At 37.4% G+C, this 18,348-nt stretch overlaps 1 protein-coding gene across 9 annotated transcripts in view; it reads right to left on the bottom strand.

Annotated features, from left to right (window-relative positions):
• The window catches only part of LOC127063733 (histone deacetylase 4), a 52,775-nt gene that overhangs the window by 5,741 nt on the left and 28,686 nt on the right, over nucleotides 1-18,348 (bottom strand). For 2 of the 9 annotated variants that reach the window (XM_050993837.1, XM_050993834.1), the window contains exons 3-15: nucleotides 12,789-12,845; nucleotides 10,578-10,819; nucleotides 7,292-7,396; nucleotides 5,310-5,435; nucleotides 5,115-5,197; nucleotides 3,967-4,076; nucleotides 2,883-3,017; nucleotides 2,075-2,172; nucleotides 1,866-2,003; nucleotides 1,418-1,703; nucleotides 812-1,249; nucleotides 427-696; nucleotides 9-346 (exon numbers count right to left, since the gene is read on the bottom strand). In XM_050993837.1, coding sequence (XP_050849794.1) covers nucleotides 9-346; nucleotides 427-696; nucleotides 812-1,249; nucleotides 1,418-1,703; nucleotides 1,866-2,003; nucleotides 2,075-2,172; nucleotides 2,883-3,017; nucleotides 3,967-4,076; nucleotides 5,115-5,197; nucleotides 5,310-5,435; nucleotides 7,292-7,396; nucleotides 10,578-10,817 — 2,367 coding nt within the window. In that variant the 5' untranslated portion in view covers nucleotides 10,818-10,819; nucleotides 12,789-12,845. Of the gene's footprint in view, nucleotides 1-8; nucleotides 347-426; nucleotides 697-811; nucleotides 1,250-1,417; nucleotides 1,704-1,865; nucleotides 2,004-2,074; nucleotides 2,173-2,882; nucleotides 3,018-3,966; nucleotides 4,077-5,114; nucleotides 5,198-5,309; nucleotides 5,436-7,291; nucleotides 7,397-10,577; nucleotides 11,685-12,788; nucleotides 12,849-18,348 lie in introns of those variants that run through there. The other 7 variants (XM_050993838.1, XM_050993831.1, XM_050993832.1 and 4 more) reach the window with 6 other exon arrangements.

The raw sequence follows: 18,348 nt of genomic DNA on the forward strand, positions 1-18,348 counted from the left end.
GTTCTTACCCAATCAAGGATCAATATTTTTCTGATGTCAAGTTTTTGTTGCAACAGACGAGCAGCGATCGCCACGGAATTGAAGAAACAGAAGCCCATCGCTTGATTGCTCTCCGCATGATGCCCCGGAGGTCTAACGACTGCAAAGCCATTCTTGATGTCACCCATCGCTGCTTTCAAAGCGAGATCAACGACGCAACCTACGGCCATTCGAGCGGCAGGTGCCGTGTTTAACTCGTTCCACGTTGTATCGGAATCAACGCCTACTCCTCCGCAAGGCAACTCAATGATCGGCAATTGTGGAAGCTTTGACATATCTAACTTTTGACGATTCAAAGGATTCGTTCCTACGTGAAAGAATGCTCAAGTTTAAATAGAGGCACAAGTTTAAAATTTTACTATAAAAGCATACTTTTTCTATAATTACCGAATAGAAGCGTGTGAGCCTCGCTATGACACGTTTGAATTTCTTCAAGCGTGGCCTGACGAGAACGAACTCGACTGCAACGTTGAGACAATCCTGTCTCCGATAGCCTAGCCCAGACACTCTGTAATCTACCACCGTGTTCGGGATGGCCCCTTACAGTTTCACCACAAACACAGGCGTGTTTCAGCATCAATTGATCGTATGCCAATCCCGTGTTAGCTCGATGAGGTGAGCCCCGAGCAAACATATCACCACCGCCACCCTGAGGTCCTTCGTGAAAGTTCAAATCAATAATTATATTTTATTTACTGTTCCTTACGAAGTGTAGTCCTTACGTAGTTCCTACTCGTGTATCCATCAATCACTATTACTTCCGAATAATTACCTAAATGTACCAACGGACTAGAGAGCGCTCTTGAGAGTGGTCTGGCGGATTGTGAACTCCTTCCGCCGGAATAGGCCGTCGACTCGTTCGTCTGTAATGTGTGTCTCATCATCAGATCTCTCTGTTGTTGCAAAAACTGTTCACGATCCCTCTGTTGTTTCGAAATCTCGCTTTCCTCCGATAAATCCTTTTTCCCCGTAAGGTCTATCACCTCGGACTCCTCGCTTTCTGGCGCTTCGTCCAACTGATTGGTCTGTCCTCGAGAACTGACTCGCGTTAAGACGGTCTGACGAATTTGTTGTTTCAAATAATTGTGCGCTTGTTGTTGATCATGGTGTTGTTTCTCGATCAGATATTCCTCGTAATGCGCAGGTGGTGCCATCATACCACTTTGCAACATCGGATGACCAAGAGGTAATGGCGCGGATTGAGTTCTACCTGGATGATGGAAAATAAATTTAAAACCAACGCCTCGTTTGAGTTTAGATAAATCGCGAAAGTGCATGCTGTGTTTCGTGTTGACTCTCCTGGTGAGCTTTCGTTTGTTTTAACGGAACAGAGCACGCACGTGGAATTGTTTGTTAAGGGAAGAAAGCGAAAACATACTACCTAAAGGCCGGTGACTAGCCTTCTGCAGTCTTGTATGTGCTACTTGTGTATCCGTAATCGGTGCGGTATGATATACCGGATGTTGTCTGCTGCCTACTGACACTTGTTCCAAATTTTGCATTTGTTTGTGAATGTACGTAGGATCTCCATCGATGACCGTTAGCGATGGATAGAACGGTAAAGTGCCTGGTAACATCTGACCGGTCAATGGCATACCAAGACGAGCCGTGAACGCAGCACGAACTTCAGCTTCAGAGACTGGTGCTAATTTCGATCCGCTCTGCTAAAAAATATTATTATGTTCTTACGTAATTATAACTCATACCGAAATAATCCGACTTGAAATAACATCTAACTTATAACGCAATCAAATCCAAAATCTGATCAAACCAGGTCGATCGAACCAAGCTGATTAGATATCAAACAGACAATTATCTAAACTTACAGCTGAGCTGGATGGAATTTGAGGTCTTCCCAAAGAGATGTTGGGCATGGACGGTGAACTAAATAACGAAAGATCCGAGAGACTTCCCTGTTGACTACTACTCGTCAGCGGACCACCATAACTCGTACTTTCGCTTTCCTACAAAATGACACGACGTGAAACTTCCGAAATTATAAGCGAATAGAAACTTATCGATCAATATAATTTACTTCTTGTATCGCTGTGTTGCTTCCTGCGGTGGGACTCGCCTGAGAATTATTAACAGTCGGTGGTGAGTTAGGCCCCGATTCTGGATTGCTACCAGCATCTGAAAACGATCGGGTATGTTCTACGTTAGCAAAACAAAAAGATCCTCGATCAAACATTAAAAAAATAAAAAAGAATTTTCTATCGACGAGGCGCTCGAATTCCATCGAAATTGCATTGCTTACGTATCGGCAAAAAAATGTGGAAAACTGTTGATAACCTCACCGTACTCACGATCTACGGGTGCGAGATCGGACGTACGTATTCTCTTCTACATACGTGTGTATATTATTGTAAGAAGGATCTTTCATGCGGTTAAAACTGGACAAAATAGCATAATTCAACAAGTCAACAGTCCAAAACGAGAAAGGGGGAAAATAAAAAAACAAACAAAACAAAACAAAACGAAATGAGAGAGAGAAAATTAAGGAGAAAATAGAAGGAAAGAGAAATGAGAGAGAGAGAGAAAGAGAGAAATGAGAGAAAGAGATAGAGAGAGATAGAGAGATAGATAGATAAGAGATATAAAAACATAAATGAATTAAAAACAAGAAAAGTAAAACTAACGAATATTGCTGTTATTATTAATATTATTAATATTATTATTATTAATGATTATTATTATTATTATTATTATTATTATTATGGCTATCATGATTAATCAAAAGAACACGGGTGCAACGAAATTTCGGCGAATGCTCACGCGCGGAGGATGGTCTTGCGAGTTCGTCCGAAGACGGTCCTCTTGAGCGTAAAATGAAGGTGACGTACTTGCTAGTAGCGACTTCCGCTTGAGGTGCGACAGAAGACGATCCTTCCTTCGTGCCATCAGGGGCGAGTGCCGCAAGGCCGCCATATTCCTCTCCACGCGCTGTTTTAGTCGCACCTTCAGGTTCGGCTCCGATGCTGGCCAATTTTCAGCCAGGGTTAGTCGGTCATTATCATACCAGGTGGAAGAAAGAAGAAGAGGACGAATACGAGAACGCGACGTTTTCGAATTCGTTAAACGTTTCGTGACGACGAATCGATTTTTCGATGATCGTTTATAAAAACGCGAGAAATGTTATTTTTATTTAGATCGACGCACCTTTTTCAATTACTGATTCTTTTTTCTTTCATTTTTAGTTTTTCTTTTTTTAATTATTTATTGTTTATGAAGGAGATCCATTTATTTATTCTCTTTTTATTTTCTCTCGCGTCGTTTCTATTGTAAATCTCCGTTTTTAATAACGTTAATAATTGGCAACACACACACTCGATCTAAAGTGCTGATCTTGGCGTGTTAAGCAAAGAGAGAGAAAAAAAAAAAAATAAAATAAAATGATAAACAAAAAAAAAAGTATGAAAAAAGAAAAAAAATTAAAAATAAAGAAACTAGGCGGACGAAGATAAACGTGATGTATTATATATTGCACGTAAAGAGAGAAAAAAGTAAAAGAGAAAGATAGAGAGAGAGACTTCGTCGAAAAAGAAAAAGATGTGCGTGCTTTTAAATGACGAATTGAAACGACGCACGGTTAGACTTGAATTCTTTACATTTGTTTTTGTAATTTAATTATATTAATCGCGGATCACGTCAATCGGTAACGTCTTCTTCGTTTAAGAAGAAGAAATAAAGAAGAGGAAGATGAAAACGCGAGATAACGAAATTCGAGAAATCGAGCGGGTCGGCCGCTAAGCTGCTGCTTCTGGGGGATCGTCATCATCTCATGGAAAAAAAACGTAAATCGTGTCGCGGCAGGGCGACTTGGCCGATCGCAAAAAAATCCATGCTTTAGTAGGCATTCTACTGGCACACAGAGACTAATCCTCACGAGGTTGCGCACATCAAACTATGATCCTCGTTAATATATACCTGTCTTTCTCAGTGGGAAATCATCGCCAAACTTCTCCTGCAACATCTGTGGCATACGATAAGGATGCGAGGAATTTGTGTTGCTCGTTGTTTCGGACTGTGGCTGCAACCTGAAGAAAGAAAGAAAGAAAAAGAGAAAAATACAATAGTTTCGATTAAAAGAAGAGGAGAATCAAGTAGTATTCTTTTCGTAATACGTTTCTTCTTTAAAAAAAAAAAAGGAAAAAGAAACTGGACTGTCTATCTTTCAAGTTATAACTTGACAAATTCCATTTGAAATAATAATTATAATAATAAAAATAACAATAATAATAATATTAGTAATAATAACAATAAAAATGAGGGACAAGTCCGATTAAGGTACCATCCGTTTAATTTGTACAGATACACAAATGATATTCGTCTGGTCGAGGACGAGGAAATATTTTCGAGAGCTCGTTGCCCGTAGCTAAATGGATAACTGGGCCAGGTTGTGCTATTACCGTTACTCTGTCGACGACAAAGAGGAAGAACAAGAAGAAACGAGAGGATGAAGAAGAGGAAGAGAAGGAGAAAGAGAAAGAGAAAGAGAAAGAGAAAGAGAAAGAGGAGGACACAACGACGAGGACAACGAAGACGGGGCTACCAAGTCGACCTAACAACAAGCCATTAAAACAAAAACGACGTGCGAATCTCAATTCGACTCGGTCGGCAACATCGTAAACTAACTAACTAACTCGAATATAGATAATGAAGCATCGGATTTAGTTGGACCGTTGCCGGATCAATTCTCGTGCCAATCGTATAATGAACTTGAGCGTCGCACGTGTCAGCTAGTTCTGTATTCTCTTTGTATGTTATATATCTTAACTCGATGGTAAACGTGTAAAACGTGTCACGTGGGGGTATCTACGATATAATAATAATGTTCTTATATAATAAGATAACTACTTTGTCTTACAAAAATAGACGTCCGTGAAATTTCTTTTTATAACTATTTTTTTTTTTCGTTTTTATTTCATATGATATAGATAAATTATTTTCTCTATTACGATCTACTTGATATAGTCATATATATATATATATATATATATATATATATCCGTGTGTGTGTGCGAATATTTTTATTTTGTTTTGTTTAATTAACGAAAAATAAAAACTATACTCACCAGCTTCTATATCCAGGCGTACCAGGGACGGCCCCGTTCGCCGCAGCAGCGGCCTCCCTTTGCTTTTTATTCACCAGGAAACTCTATGTTAACAATTACGATCGTAAAAAAAGATAAGTACGAGAAATTAAATCGGCGATAATAAATTTTAAAATCAATAAAAATTAAAAAATAAAAAAAAATAAAAAGAACTACCTGAAGACGTTGCTTGACCTCCGTCGAAGCGATGGCGCTATGGTCGTGCTTGTCCTTCTTCCTGAGTGCCTCTAATCGTTCCTTTTCTCTCAATTGCTCCTCCAATTGTTTCTGCTTTTCCCAAAGCTACGATTAAAGCGTTACCTCTCTTAAAGTGCTACTAAAATATAGTAACAAACGATATTTTCGTCTGAAAATTTTTTCGAGACATGACAATTCCATTGCAAAATATTCTTTTCTAAACTTGACGTTTGATCTATGAAAAGAATTTTATCTATGAAAAATAAAGACGAAAGAAGTAAAAAAATTAAAAATTAAAAAAAAGGAAAAAAAAAAGAAAAGAAAGTAATTTGAGAAGCCCGGGAGAAAGAGCGTCGCAACAGCGACGCCTACGTATTTACGCGGGAAATTTGAACGGAACCACCTGTTTCCACCTGTACGCTCGAACACCTGCTCGCACCTGTTAGCGGAAGTGACGGCTGTGTGCGCGGGCGCGTTCCTTCTCGACAGGTGAATACGGGGGAGTGCGTGGTTTATGCGCTTTTGATGCCAAAAATAACACAGAAAAATAGAAAAAGAGAAAGAGAAAGAAAGAAAGAAAGAGAAAGAGAGGGATAAACCGTTATAAAGAACACATCGTGGTGTCACACTCGTTGCAAGAACTCCAAGAATAAAAGGCTTGCAATTACGTCAAGACACATCGTCGTCGTTGTTGCTCGGCTGCATAATTCCGCTTTCGAATTAGCGCCCACGTTCTTTAAATACAAACGCACACACACGCACGCGTAAAATATTATCACGATGATGAGAGAGACGATCATTCACTTTCTCTCTTCTCGTCGCCATTTTTAACCGCATAATACAATTTCGTATTACTGTCGTGCTACGAAAATAAAGCGATTTATTTTTACAATCGACATTTATCATTTTTATCATTATCATTATCATTATCATTATCATCATCATCATCATCATCATCATTATCATCATCAGAGTTGTCGTGTCGTCCCTCTATGACGCACGATACTACGCTCGACATAGCGACACACAACAATGAGAGGAATATTCCGTCCGGACTTTCGACTCTTCGCGGATACTTCGAATGAATGGATTGACTCTCGATGTGCGTGTGTGTTACCGACAGGCAAGTGTACGCCGCGAATTTCCATTCTTTTTTTAAATTCGACGAGTAAGCTATATCAAACACGATGTATGTTGGTCCTTGTGATATTATTGTTGTTAATGAGATTTAACATAGATGCTCAATTTCTAAATGATTCGTAAATATTGAACGACTCGTTGGAGAGATAATATGTGTATATATTACACGTATATTCTTATCATCAAGAAGAAAAGAAAGAATGAGAGAGAGAGAGAGAAAAATGATTCCAAAAATAAAATTATTGTACACTTCGTTATCAATTTCTTTTTTTGAACACGTAAGCGATGATGATAACGACAGAGAACGTCGACTAAGATGCAAAGATGCGCTCTGCTCGAAGCAATCTTAAATATATATAGTATATATGTATATCGTTTATAGATATATATATACATACGTATATTGGAAAATATATACCATCAACGTTGTTTATAAATAATAAGCTTCGAAATATCCTGATTGATCAAAATCTTTATCGTTGCATCTCTCTTTCTATCCTTTCAAGATTCTTGATAATAATTATATTATGTGTCACAAAAAAAAGAAATAAAATGATTATTTATAAATGTACTTGTATAATTGACATGCAATTCTTATATTCAATTCGACCATTTAAAATATGATTTATTTTATATACTTCCGTAAAAAAAAAAGAAAGAAAAAAAGAAATACCACGTCCTAGCCAACAAATTTATTCTCTTCTTTTTTCTTTTACTTCAGATTGACACCGATATTTTTAATGTCGATCGAATAAAATAATATATGATTGTAAAAATAAAAAATAAAAGAAGAGAGAAAAAATGGAGAAGTCGAGTAATACCTTGAGCTGATGCATTTGTTGTTCGTGCATCTCGGCCAATTGCCGTTCCTGTGCTTGATACTGCTGCCGCAGGATTTGTTGCTGTAGCTGATGGTGCTGCTGTAGCTGGAACCAAACCCAGACATCTCAAGGGTAATGCACCAGATTTGAATTTTTTGAAATAATACATATAACTGTTAAAGAGATAGAGAGAGAGAGAGAGAAAGACAGAAGAAGGAAAGAAGAAAGGAAAGAAGGAGAAAAGAAATAAAAAGACTTTTTTTGAAATAATCAGAACCACACGAGTCATGGTTAAGATGGGAAGATGGATGGCATTCGCCCAGAAGGAAATGCGTGGGTCGACGACAGACGACAAACGGCAGAGTAGCCAAAGCGTTAGCTCTCTTGCCAATTGGTTACGTCCGCGAATGAACGAGCACGTAGTAAAATCGACGCAGTGCGTATCGTTGCTCCTCTCTTAGTTAGCAACGATGAGATACTCTATTCCATTTCTTTCCGGAGTCTAAAAATATTATTCCAAGAATTATCTAAGACTCATCGCTAGAGGTAACTACGAGAATAATGATCGATGATCCACCTATTCTCGCATACATTTATGTTGTTAGATATACGTATGTACATACCATACAATCGAGTGAGTTTGTAACATTCCAGAAACATCAAATAAATTCCCAACGTGGTTAGAATGTTATTATAGAATTCTTAGAACTACAGGAGGTAATATCTTCGATGATACATACTAAGAAATAATTGCATGAAAGATAAACTTTATTTGATCGAACTCGAATGCGACTTGTATCTATCACTAGAAAAAATTGTATATACCCTTTCTCTCTCTCTCTCTCTCTCTCTCTCTCTCTTAGCACTGTTCGGAGAGAAATCGAACAAAAGAACGCGTTTCGATCTTATATATACGTTCGATATTGCTCGCTCTTCTCGACGTTCTGAAGATGCCTGCTGCTGTCTAAAGAAAAAGAAATCTCACTAAAAAATCGATCATCCGATAAACCAATGCAGAGAACACGATAGGATGAATTTTACGGAACAAACTAAGGCGAGAACCCTCGCACTGATTATACCTCGTAACGAGATATCCTCCTCTTCTGGATGGAAAGGATATGCCTTGAAGGCGACCATTTTGATAGTTGGCTTTGGTACCTACGTCCTCCTTTGCAAAAGAAAACCTCTTTTCCGTTCTCCGAAATGGCCCTTACGTTTTCTAACAAGGAAGAATAAATCTAACGAAGACATCGTCGGATCTGAAGGGAAAGAGATCAGGTTTTTAACGAAAACGATAGTTTGTGATAAATTCGTAAGAAGCTAATTAATAATTTCCATTGTTTCCCTTTATACCAATATATTCCACGTTCTATTTCCTATTTTACAAAGCTCTTTTATTTCCATCCTATTAACTGTTTAATTATTTGTTCAGTTCCTCTTAATATATATATATATATATATATATATATATATATATATATACTCATTAATATATTCATTTACGTGCTCATTTATTTTCTTTTCTATTGAATATAAAATTGTGCTTTCAATTTATTCTTTAATCTACTTTTATTCTATCATAAAACATTTAGTTACTTATTTTGTTCCATAAATACAATTCTTTTTTTTCTATCTAATACACTTGACTTTATCATCACGCTTATATATATATATATATATATATTATATATACGTATCCGAGGCACCTATATATAATGATAAAAATATCTCTTGATCGATCAATTAAAGCGAGTTCACCGAGCAACGGCCAACGGTTTTAGCGTATAATCGTGAGATTTGTCCTATCTGTCTGGGAGCACCAAAGATCAGTGTGAGAGCACCCTGCGGCCATTTGCTTTGCGCCGATTGTCTCGCGAGCTATTGCGACGTTAGGGTAGCACTGGCGCCGCCACCCTGTCCCCTTTGCCGTGCACCCCTCGATTCCGTGGCCTTGGCCTGCGACTTTGTTAGTATATCGAACGGAAATAGCCGCGACTCGCTCCGCTTACCGCAAAACTTTGACGAGCACGCAAGCTTCCTTGCTTCGACAATGATTGCTTTCTCTTTCTATCTGTCTGTCCGTCTGTCTGTCTCCGTGTCTCTCTCTTTCTCTCTGTGTTTCACTTTGTGTTACTAAAGTCCAAAACTTTGTTGGTTTGAAGAAGAAGGAAAGAGAAAGAGGAAGAGAGAGATCACAAATTTGAACTTCTCGTTGACCTTGACCTTGTCCTTGGCCATCTTTAGATCGTACATTCTAAAAAAAAACAGATCGCCTTTCAGACTATCGTCAGTTCAGACATAACAGACGTCAAAATAGACGCTAGTATTCGAACTTGGATACAAGAGTACAATCTTCATCATGGTCTAATCGGATCAGGAAGATCACGAAATACAATATTAACTTGCAAACGGGCGCTCCTGATTGTTAACAGTTTCGCCCTACTTTTAATAGTTATCTTGGTCATTGCTAGACTTCAGGTACAGTAAATTATTTTCGTTCGGGATACTTGCTTTTCTTCTACCTCTTCTCCTTTTTTAAAGTTTCCGAATTCTTTAGATACTTTCTTGGACCGATTGGACGACTTTCGGATCAGCTATCGACCTTACTCTGGGCTTTGCTTTGATGACATGCATGTGGTTCAAGTGTCAAGAGTAGAATACATATTATCATTGGGCTACGCGAGTAAGAGGAATGACGAGAGAAGGACTCAATCAGCAATTTGTATTATTTATTTGTATGTTTCCTCTGTACCATGAATATTCGTCGATGACGATCGGTATAGTAAAAGAAAATTGTCTTACTTTTTATTTACAAGTTTCTCCTTTCAACCCCCGAACGATCGTAGAAAAATTTCGTTTATCAAGTAAGCAAGCAAGGGAGCAGGAAAAAGAAACAGTCGTATAGAAATTTGCAATCACTTATAAATTCAATTTTCCTATCGTTTCCTGGTAGTGCAATTTCCCGCCCTTTTTTTCTTTTACAACGATCGCCAGCGCGGCAGCGCGCAATGATAGCGGACCACCCTCGGCCTTGAACTAATTCGTCGATGTAATATCGATCGACGCTTGCATCGAAAAGACGATATATGGCTGAAAAGAATCAGAATGGGAAAAAGAAGAGAGAAGTGGACAATGGGGAGAAAAAGGGACGGAGAAAAAGAAAGAGATAAACGAACGAGCACAAGACGGACGGACGGACGAACAAACATAAAATGATCGAAAGATAAAGAAAGATAAATCTCTTCGATAATAAAAAGAATGTCGCGCACACGAAGGCATACGTTACCTCGAGTATTTTCTGTTGCAAAGCGTGGCCATGCAGGGTCGTTGGATCGGTGGTAGCAACTGCAGCATGATAGGCGCCGGAAGTTAAGGTGGCCGTTGCAGCACCTCCACCCCCGCCCCCTCCTCCCCCTCCTCCGCCGCCACCACCGCCTCCTCCGCCACCGCCACCACCGCCACCGCCTCCTCCGCTACCCAAATCCCGCGGGCGTGACATAGGCGAGCCCGGGGTGTCCCTGGCCATCTCTACGTAGTACATATAACAGCAGACATCTGGTAAAAATCGCGAGGAGTCTCGGGCAACCGCCTCGAGCGGGTAACGCGCTAGTGGCCGAGCAGGTTGCTCCACGTGGAGCCTCATATTTATTTCTTTTGTACTCTTGATTCCCAAAAAGAAATACACAACTCAAAAATATTTCTTCATCTTCTCGTATCATCAACGAGAAAATTCAGATTTTTCCTTATCGTCGCACGTTGTCGTTGATGATGAATGTACAAGTCAAACTTCGTAGATAGACACAAAACCGTATTAATGTCGACAAGAAAGAAACAAACAAACAAACCAACAAACGAACAAACAAAAAGAAAGACACAAAAAAATCTCGATCGCACTACTGTCTATCGAGTAAATTGTCAAACTCGATGAGTACTACTACACGATTATACGCGACTCGGTTAATCTATACTCTGTCCTTATTGGGTGACAAAAACGAAGAGAACTACCAATATTAAAAACAGATACAGATAATAATAGTAATAGTAATAATAACGAAAAATAAACTGTTGAAAAGAAACAAGACAGAGAAAGAAAGAAAGAAAAGGAAAAAGAAGGAGAAAAGAAAGAAACACCACACGAACGTATTCCTCGGTGATACAACGACGACGTGACAAGACACGGCGGTCAGCGCTAAATTTAGAGTCACCACTGGAAGGAAAGAGAAACCAAGTTACAACGTATTAATGGTAATCCGTAGGCGAATGAAAAAAAGAGATAAAAAAGGAAAGAAGGTAACGAAGGAAGTAAACTGCTAGCTAGCTAGCTAGCTAACTCGCTCGCTCGCTCGCTCGCTCGCTCGTTCGCTCGTTCGCTCGCTCGCGAGGCGGATCGCGGACTAAACGATGCCGAGGAGCGTTACCGATGATAATACTTTACGAATCGTTCACGGAAGCGCGACGACGGCCGCCGAACGCGACACTGTTCGCGCGAGGGGAAGGGAGGGCTTATTTGAAGAGCATGCGACTATGTTGGAGGGGTAAGAAGCCTTCTATCCTCAACCAATCCGAGCTCCTCGCACGCGCCTCAAGCGGCTACAGCAAACAAGTTTCGCCAAGCGGATCCGCGAGAGGTACCACGAGATATTTATAGCGCTATTGCTTTCTTCTCGCAACGCGACTCGCCGCCAACGGAACGAACGAACGAACGAACGAACGAGCGAGCGAGCGAGCGAGCGAGCTAACGAACGAACGAGCTAACGAACGAACCAACGAAAAACGAACCACTTCTTCGACGATGACTTTCCTGTGATTGACTTTTACCAACAACGACTACGACGACGAATGAGGCTATTCCAATATAATAATTATTATTATAATCAAATGTACTTCGTCATTTGGCTATTTATTAGATCTACTTAAAAGTTCCCTTTTTGTTTCTTCGATAACACATTTTTTTAATAATGCTCATTAATATTTAATAGGCTGAGAAAGTTACAAATGTCAAACTACTGATATTGTAATCATTGGAACTAGGTAAAAACTAGGTACAAATGGAATAAATTACAAATGTTAATGAATCCAGCGTTCGCTTGTTAATATTTTTTTTTCTTTTTCTTTTTTGGTTTTTCAATGTACGTATATGTCATACTTGACATGTGTGACAAGATAAAAAAAAAAAGGGAAGTCAGTAGTTGCAGTAATAATAAACAATGTAATTTATATTAATTGATATTAAAACGTATTTCTATCGTCTCGGTTCTCGATCTTTCTGTATAAATAATTGTTCGCTAAATGCGGACAGAACTTTATCGATAATATCCAATATTGGCATTACTGCACGTTATAGAATGCCATTTGTTACTCTCGTAATTTCACACAAGTTTGAAGAGAATTGCCTTTAGACAGTTATAACCATGTTCGGATGAATGGATTCCTACTAATTCTTTCTTTTCTTATAGCTTTTTTTTCTTTTTTTACTTTGAAGACCACGCGAGCTTACCCTTTTGAGGTAGATGCGTGAAAGCCGACGTGATCTCGATACTCCTATAGCCCACGTCTTCTGAAACAAAGTCAACAAATGAATGAATTTTCTTAAATTGAATATATCTATTATTACTATTAATTTTATTTTAATCTTACTATTATTATCATCTTTATTATTACTATTTATTATTAATAATAATAATAATAATAATAATAATAATAATAATAAAATTATCGTATTGCAAATGCGAGAGGGCTATTGCTTAACTCGCAACATCGATGACGCGTTATTATTTTTATCCGATAAGACGTTTTATCGAAAATGTCTAATCGCATCGCCCAGAATATCCTAACGATATCCTCCTCCTCCTCTCCTTCTACTCCATTACTTTTTTATACACTATGTGTAGATGTACTTATATACATACAAGTTTTGTCCTGTTTCAAGCAGAAAACGTGTCTTAGAAACGTGTTAGCGTTCACGTAACATTTATCTCTCTCTCTCTCTCTCTCTCTCTCTCTCTCTCTCTCTCTCTCTCTCTCTCTCTCTCTCTCTCTCTCCTTCCCTCTCTTCTTTTTTGCTACTTAACGATTAGATAAAGCAGTCAATTTTAAAAAACGCCTCGACTTTTTCAAATCCAAAGTTAACTGAAATAAATGCGAATAGAGAAAGAGAGAGAGAGAGAAAGAGAAAGAGAGACATTATCGGCGATACGATATAAGAGATATATATGCTTATATACACGAAGGACGGAAATAAACGTTCTAAACGATCACATAGAAAGACCTCGCAAGCGACCGGGCTATCGAGCGGCTCGATTATGCAAACTTCTAACCGATCGACGCAATTCCTAATCGAGCATCGGCGCCTCGTACGATTGGAAAAAGAAAATTAAAGATATAAAATTCGAATCTCTCTTTCTCCCTTTCTCTCTCTTTACTTCTAATTCATCGTGGAAAACTTTTCCAGAACTAAAGAAATCTCTTAATCGTATTTCGATCTTCGAATAAATAGATAATAATAATGCGTACATTAATATAATTTTATATGCAATGTTATAATGCTATATATATATATATATATATATATATCAATATACGTTTCAATACTCATGTACGCCGTACGTCAAAATGCAAAAAAAAAGAAAGATAAAAATAAAAAAAGAAAGAAAATAAAAAAATAAGAGCAGATGAAGATAATCGTACGAAGTCATCGATGTACTATTTTAAGGCGAAGGCCGCCAACAGAATACAACGTGCTGAACCATCGCTACCACTATCATCACCAGCAATACCAATACCATCACTACCACTTACACTACCAATACTGTCATCGTAATGACCTTAATATCATCGCAAAGCCAATAGCAAGACCATCACCACCAATACTTTATTCCTTTACTCGCTATCTTATTATTATCGATTAACTGAACTCTTATCTACGATCTGTTCCCTTATTTCTTTCTATCATCTTTTTCTGTATTATCATTTGTCATGAATATATACACACACACACAAACACACATATATATATGTACATAAAGAGATACAGAGAGGACGAACGTTGCGTGTCGCGTGTCGTTACGTGTCTAATAGCCAAAGAGTGCGAGCTTTGTTACTCGTAATCACCTTTGTTGAGGATTATTTATAGAATGATGAATCCATCGAGGCAACGAGCCAATAAATAAATATCAATAATAATTCCTAACTCTCTCTCTCTCTCTCTCTCCCTCTCTCTCTTGCTTTCCAAATTTTTTTCCTGTTAATTTTTTCGTTTTTCTTTTCATCCAAAACATTTGTATTTTATCAACCTCTAACTTCTATGCCACTACCTTCTTCTCTCATTCGCTAACATATGTATATTGACTTTCTGTTCTTTCTATCGTTCGAGATAAATTCGATCGTAATATTAGTGCTATAGGTTGAGCAATTAATGAAATATGTGCCTGTCTCTTTGCCAGACTGGATAAGCCAACTTTAGCTCGAGATCAATGTTCCTCTCTCCTCGTATGTCTTTTATTTCATATATCCCTTTTATTTATAATTCTACTTACGCTATATATCTTTCTTTAGCTAATATCTTTCGTCGAGAGATACTAATAAATTATGTTTATCTATCTGTCTGTGCATTCTCTGATTCGATAAGCTGACTTCATTTCTTATATCGATGCTCTCCTTTTTTCATGTTTCATACACTCGTTCTTTATATAGATCTATTTAACAAAATAAAAAAAGAATTATAATAATTATATTAATAATAACAATTGCATGAAATTATTTTCATTGAGAGAATTGAATAAAAAAAGAAAAAGAAAGAAAGAAAGAAAGGAAAAAAGAAAAGAACAAAAAAAACACAATTTTATGCAATCATCATCATTGAAGTTTTATGTTCGTTAAGAAAATAAAAAAAATTCTTAACTATTGTTAAATCGTTCAAAAAGAAAAAGAAAAATAAATTAAAATAAGAATCAACGTAAAATAAAATATCGTTCTCAATGAGAAAACTGTTTCCTCGTTCAACTCGTTCCCATTTGAAAAGATATATCAGTGAAGAAGTGAAACTAAAATGAAAGGGCCGCTAAGAGAAGGGCGTCGTCGATGAACTGGGCCAACAACGGTGGACCTAACTGTGGCTCTCGTTCATGATGGCGGCCAAGGAAGGAAGGTGAGCGAGAACGTGCGAGTGGCTGAGGAAGGAAGGAACGAGAGGAGGTCACTGTACGCTGCATTCCTTCAAGTCAAGTCCAAGGTTAATCCGAAGAGAGACTTCTTCTTCTTCTTCTTCTTCTTCTTCTTGCTTTACGTTTGTCCTCTCATCTCCTTCACGCTCTGTAGATCGCCGTCACGAGAGTTGTAAATCGACTTCCGAACCGTCTTCCATTTTCCTTCTTCGATCTTTATAGCTGACTCGTTTAAAAATCATTACACCTGTCGTACAGTTTGCGTGACTCTTACGAGAAACTTTTACGAATGATTAAAATTAACGAGAGAAATAGAGAGAGAAAGAGACAAGATGAAAATAAAGAGGGGAGAGAAAGGGATGGTTAGATTTTCTTAGATATGTGACCTCTTTCTCTCTATCTATCTTTTTGATTGGTTATCATTGGTTAACATTACGACATACCTGTTGTGAATCGTTCGAACTAACGGTAAAGTTTATTTAAGCTTCCTACATGAAATGGTAAATCATCGAATCAAATAAACGTCAAATTTCCTTATGAATTGACAAATAAGTAAATAAAGATATTGGACGAGTATCCGATAGTTTCCTGTAACTACGATATAATAGATATAAATGTGAGCCTATATACGATGAAGCTTCGAACGATATACTACTCTCTCTCTCTCTCTTTCTTTCTCTCATACGCAGACAGTGAAAGAGGGACATACAGAGATTCGTTTTAAAATTGCGCGAGCGCTCACGTAGATTCGCGAGGACAGAAATACCTGACATCCAGGATTTGAATAATTCAGGAAGTCTCGTACGATTCGCGGGTATTCTTGGAAAGTGCTCAGTCGACGCACGGAAGGAACGAAGTTGCATAGATAATAAATAATCCGTACGAGCGAACGCGAAAGTACGCTTGGATCGATCGATCTATCGTGATAACAAAAAAAAAAAAAAAGAGAGAAAAAGAAAAAGAAAAAGAAAAAAAAAGAAAAATAAAAAAGAATCTCAAGAGCGTTTCAGATATTTACGGGCGTTACGATCGGTTTAATCTAACAAAATGGCGGACGACGTCGACGAGAAACGAGAATTACATAATCTTTAATATCTTACATAAAAATTATGAGAAAAGTATCAAATGTTTTACAACAATAATCTCTTCTATACATTTCTTGAAGTAGAGAGACAAGAAAAAATAAGATAAAATAAAATAATAAAGAAACATAGTTTTTATTAGTTTATAAGAAATTTTGCATAAAGCCAGTATGCTTCCGACGAAACTATTCAAATTAATAGTAACATATGAAAATTTTCAAGGATAATAACATAAATTTTCAACGAAATTATGATAAAACAAGAAAATTTATTTTCGCGTTACGACTTTCCTTCTTCTTTATCTTGTTTCTTTTTTTTTTTCTTTTTTTACTTTTTACGACTGATTCGTCATCGCAATTCGTCGACGACATAAAATTATCGTCTCGACGCTGAAACGAATCTTGTATCATAGAGGTACAGAAAGCAAAAGAAAAAGAAAGAGTAAGAGAAAGAGAAAGAGCGTCGGCTACTAGTACTCTGGCGGCAACAATTAGGGCCCACATTAATTAAGGTAATTGCGCTGACCGAGCAACCTACCACAAAGTGTTCTCCGGATGTACGCACTTAAACGCCGCCTAACCACGAATTACAATGAATTTGAATAAACCCCCTGCTTGAGTAGACGTTCCTCTTGTACTTTTCAAAAGAAAAAAAGAAACTAAAAAGAAAAGATTTTTCACAACTTCATTAATATTAACAATATTATTTTCGACTTTTTCGAGTATCGAATTCAAAATTTTTCTTATTCGAGGAATGAAAGAGAGAGAAAGAGAGCCATTAATCCAAGATATTAATTAAGTATAAGAGATCGAAAGGATGATAATTAATTAAGTCTACTGGAATACTATTTCTCGTATTGAATGCTAATGAATGAATGACAGAGGATAGAAAAGAGAAATAGAAATAGAAAGAGAAAGAGAGAGAGAGAGTATTTCTGTAGCTATTCGCGTGGGAAGCTTGTTTAGTACGAATCATCGTAATTAGTATTTGCTCTTACTCGTTATTGCATATCTCGTCACTATTATTAATCTACAAACTATTTCAAAATATTGAACAAAAAAGAAAGAAAGAAAGAAAAAAAGGTCGCGATGAATGTTAAATAAATAAATTATTTTTCGTAACATTTTGAAATATTTAGTTAAAAAACGATTACGTAAACAACAGAGACTTTTCAATTAGAGAAAAAAGTCAATAACGTAAGACGACTAATCGTGACGAACATGACACGCACCAATCACCTGACGGCTAAGCTATTATTAGCTTACGAATGTCGGTGTGTAGGTCACGAGTCGCAAAACAGTTCATTGTACTATTCACGAAAGAATAAAAAAGGAGTAAAATTTTTAATCTTATACGCACGTTTAAAAATGGATGTATGTTAACGTCGTTACATTGAATTCCTTGATTTCGAATTGGAAAACTAAATTTATGAATAATTCGCCGATGAATGATCGATAAATGTTTTCCTTTTCTTTTGTTTTGTTTTTTCTTTTACGAGAAAAATAAAGAAGAGATTCGAACTAACGTATCGATTCGTACAAGATTAGCTGAACTATTAAAATTCAATTGTGGCTATCCCATCATCGTAGATAAAGCCAAAGTGTATCTATCTCTTGATTTTTCTCAGTATGGAAAAAGGCTAGAGTTCGATACCCTCGTCAGTTCGCATAGCTCTCTATGTATATCTATTATTCCTGAAGAGTGTCTCTAGGTATTCGTATTGTGGTGGTAGCTCGTTAAACCGGAAGAGACAAGAAAGACGAACAACTCCAAGAGTTCCCATCGGACGCCTTCGTTTCCCCCGACCAACCAA

Source organism: Vespula vulgaris, chromosome 5 (assembly GCF_905475345.1).
Source record: "Vespula vulgaris chromosome 5, iyVesVulg1.1, whole genome shotgun sequence".
NCBI classification, from domain to species: Eukaryota; Metazoa; Arthropoda; class Insecta; order Hymenoptera; family Vespidae; genus Vespula; species Vespula vulgaris.